Source organism: Solanum tuberosum, unplaced genomic scaffold (assembly GCF_000226075.1).
Source record: "Solanum tuberosum cultivar DM 1-3 516 R44 unplaced genomic scaffold, SolTub_3.0 scf00078, whole genome shotgun sequence".
In the NCBI taxonomy this organism is placed as follows: domain Eukaryota; kingdom Viridiplantae; phylum Streptophyta; class Magnoliopsida; order Solanales; family Solanaceae; genus Solanum; species Solanum tuberosum.
In genome coordinates, this window is record NW_006239005.1 from 1,401,975 (window position 1) to 1,405,321 (window position 3,347).

General features: G+C 30.3%; 1 protein-coding gene across 1 annotated transcript in view; it reads left to right on the top strand.

Moving 5' to 3' along the window:
- The first annotated feature begins 915 nt into the window (after positions 1 to 915).
- Positions 916 to 3,347, top strand: part of LOC102604836 (uncharacterized) — a 5,746-nt gene continuing 3,314 nt past the window's right edge. Inside the window, exon 1 of the mRNA XM_015308356.1 lies at positions 916 to 984. Coding sequence (XP_015163842.1) covers positions 916 to 984 — 69 coding nt within the window. The remainder of the gene's footprint in view (positions 985 to 3,347) is intronic.

Genomic DNA, 3,347 nt, shown 5'->3' on the forward strand with positions numbered 1-3,347 from the left:
TCCATCTTGATCATTTCTATTCATCCTGATCAGTAGCAAGTCGAGCAGTGGCCCTTCCATCTTGAGCAGTTGTCTCTCCATCTTGATCAGTTGTAGCTTCATCTTCATCAGTTGTGCCTTCATCGTGATCAGTTCTATCTCCATCTTGAACAGTAGCTTTTCTAAATCTCGTTTATTACCATCTCCATCTTGATTAGCATTAGCGCCTAAATCTTGTTCATTACCATCTCCATCTTGATAAGCATTTTGCTCATTAGCGCCTAAATCTTGTTCATTAGCATCTCCATCTTGATCAACATTTTGCTCATTAGCACCTAAATCTTGTTCATTAGCATCTCCATCTTGATCATTAGGAGGCTGTTCATTATGGCCTCGACAGAGAAGATGAAGCAATGTTACATCATTCCAGCAAATAAGCTCGTCCCTGCTACAAAATACTCATTTGAATTAACACTTTACAAGTCATGTCACATATCTGTAGTACAGTCCAAAATTAGAAACTTACAATCTCATATTATTAGCGCCTAAATCTTGTTCATTAGCATCTCCATCTTGATCATCATTTTGCCCATTAGCGCCTAAATCTTTTTGCTCATTAATTAGTGCCTTCATTCGATAAACTATCCTTTTCCCTGCCACAAAAAATACTCATTTGTATTAACCCTTACAAGTCATATATACCGCATATGTTTACAGTCTTAATTTGTAATTAGAAACTTACAATCTTCCTTCTTTAATAAACCTGGATGGTCGAGTGAGTGCCATCTGAAGAAATCATTAATTCAGTATTTAATAACAAAATCGTCATGTTCATGAAAACAAAAAGCCAAGAATTAATCACAATTCATGATACAAATATGTGTAGAAGAATCTAAAATATTGAAATCAGTAGCATTAGCATATATGGAAAAGTAGATGCAGAGTGAGAATCCATACAAGAAGAGCGGTTTCGTCGACGAATGCAACTCCAGTTCTGCACTCACGGCAATGGATGCATTCAGTAGGAGTCTTTCTTCCACAACAAAATTGAGTTGAAGACAAATATTGATACAGAATGGGAATGACAAGAGAATGTTGATATTATATATAGAAAGGCCACATCTTGATTCTTGAATTTACCGTTAATTCAAAAAAGGAGGGAAATTTGAAATTGCTTCACATTGAATAAATTTTCCACCTTTATTAGGAAGAAAAATAGAATTTTCTTTTTTATTTTTTGTTTTGCCCCTTAAGAAGATTTTATAGTTTTACCCTCCAAGACTTTTTTGTATTCGTATAAATAAAATAAAATTCCAAGGAACTATAGTTACCCTACGTGATTAAGTAACTGTAGTTAAGGAGACTCGTTATGTTTTAACTTTAGTTATTTATGAAATTTTCTCTAAATATAATGTATAGGTTTTCCTAGTTAAGTAATTATCTTTTAAATGAAAAGAAATCATAAATAGTGATTATATACTAAAATATTTATTAGGAAACGATAAATAGAAAATTTAAAATTAATTTGTTTTTTTGACAAATTAAATAAATAAAATGCCACTGAGGGAGTGGGACATTTCTCTTTTCTAAAGCTATTTATTTTATTTCTTTTTTTAGTGCTATTTATTTTTACTATTTTCATTTTATCTCTAATAACATTATTTGTTGAGGTAAAAAATATTCTTTTATAAGGAAAGAAAAAATGAAAAGTTAAGGTAGAATTTTCATCGGTATACATCTAAAAGATAATTATTCAAGTTGGTGTGTTCTTTTAATTTCTCATTTTGATAGGTATTAGTTAAGTAATTTTCTAAAAGAATTTGAATTTAAGTTCTGACGTGAAATTGTCTTTGGTAGGAGATTTTACTCCAAAGGGGAACTTTCTGATGCTGGATTAATCAGCCCCAAAATAAATACCGAACCTTAAGTGAAAAAAAGAGACTTTTTTTCGTCTTCAAACCATTTTCCAATTAGGCTTGTGCACAATTGGATTTCTTTTCCTGGCCTTCATGTTATATGTCAATATAATAGCCTGCCATTACGCTGAGATAGGATTAGTGGGATACACATTGCTTCAGGTAGTATTATTCTTCGTTATTACGGATCGTTTGGTAAAGTATATAAGAATAGTATTTAATATGATATATTAATAATACAAATATTAATTATGATTATATTAATTATATTGAAATTATTTCTTATATAGTGTTTGATTAGGTGTATTAAAAATAACATTAATTGCATATATATTTTAAAAAAAAGTGGTTTATATAAATATTATCCACAATATATGGTGACAAGGATGTTTAATCATGATGCATGTATTAAAATCCGCTTCATTGCTAATATCATAATTTAGTTATACATAAATAGAGTTTACATAAGTAATATTTGTATTCATTGTACATAAATTTCAAAAAGTGTGCCAAACAAATTAAAGTATCATAGTATAAAGCTAATACATATACTATTGTTTTTTCTAATGCATCCTATATATCAAACAAATTTTATTCATCGGGGAATCTTAGTAGTTTAGTTGGTTGTTTACATGAACTCTCACCTTGTTGGTGAGGGGTTTGATTCCTCACATTGTAATCCCCTCCCACATTTCCCCTTAAAAAAAGAAGCACTTTAATTCATCGTCCTTGCTTAATAACCCAGTGTGATAATTTTGAAACAATATGAAAAGGTTTCAACTAAGGTTGCGTATCGATCGGTTCTATTTAAAGTTTATCAGTTCTACTTATCGGTTATTGATTTGTACACATGCTAAGAACCATTAAGATATTGACTTATCGGTTATTGATTGTAATCGGTTCGATTATCGGTTTAACCGTTAAGAATTGACACAAAAAATAAATGATTGTGAATCACTTAGAAACATGCATGGCGACAAACCAAATAAATCATAATTGTTGAATAACCGAAAGTTTGAGACTACAAGAAATAAAAATATGAAACTATATCCTAAGTCAAAGACTTTATATACCAAATGGAGTAAAATATAATTTATTAATTTACTATCAGGTTATGGTTAACCCGTTAAGAAAAACCTCAGATCATTAAGAACCGATAACCTAATAATAATAAAATCAAAACTGTTATTAAAACCGTTAAATCAAACTCATTAATATAAACTAATAACTTTTTTTCGATTCAATTATAAATTTCGATTCGGTTTTGGACCGTCCTAGTTTAAACCCAGCTTTTATTCTCTTTATATAACTAGAAATAAATGTTAATTCGCAGAAAGAAGTTCTGTTTCCTCATTAAACTTTAACATATTAGAATCAGTATCTGCTTCAAATTCCAGTATTCGCGTGCTTCCCGCCAAAAAAACAGCCATGAATGGCCGCCGGCGACGATTC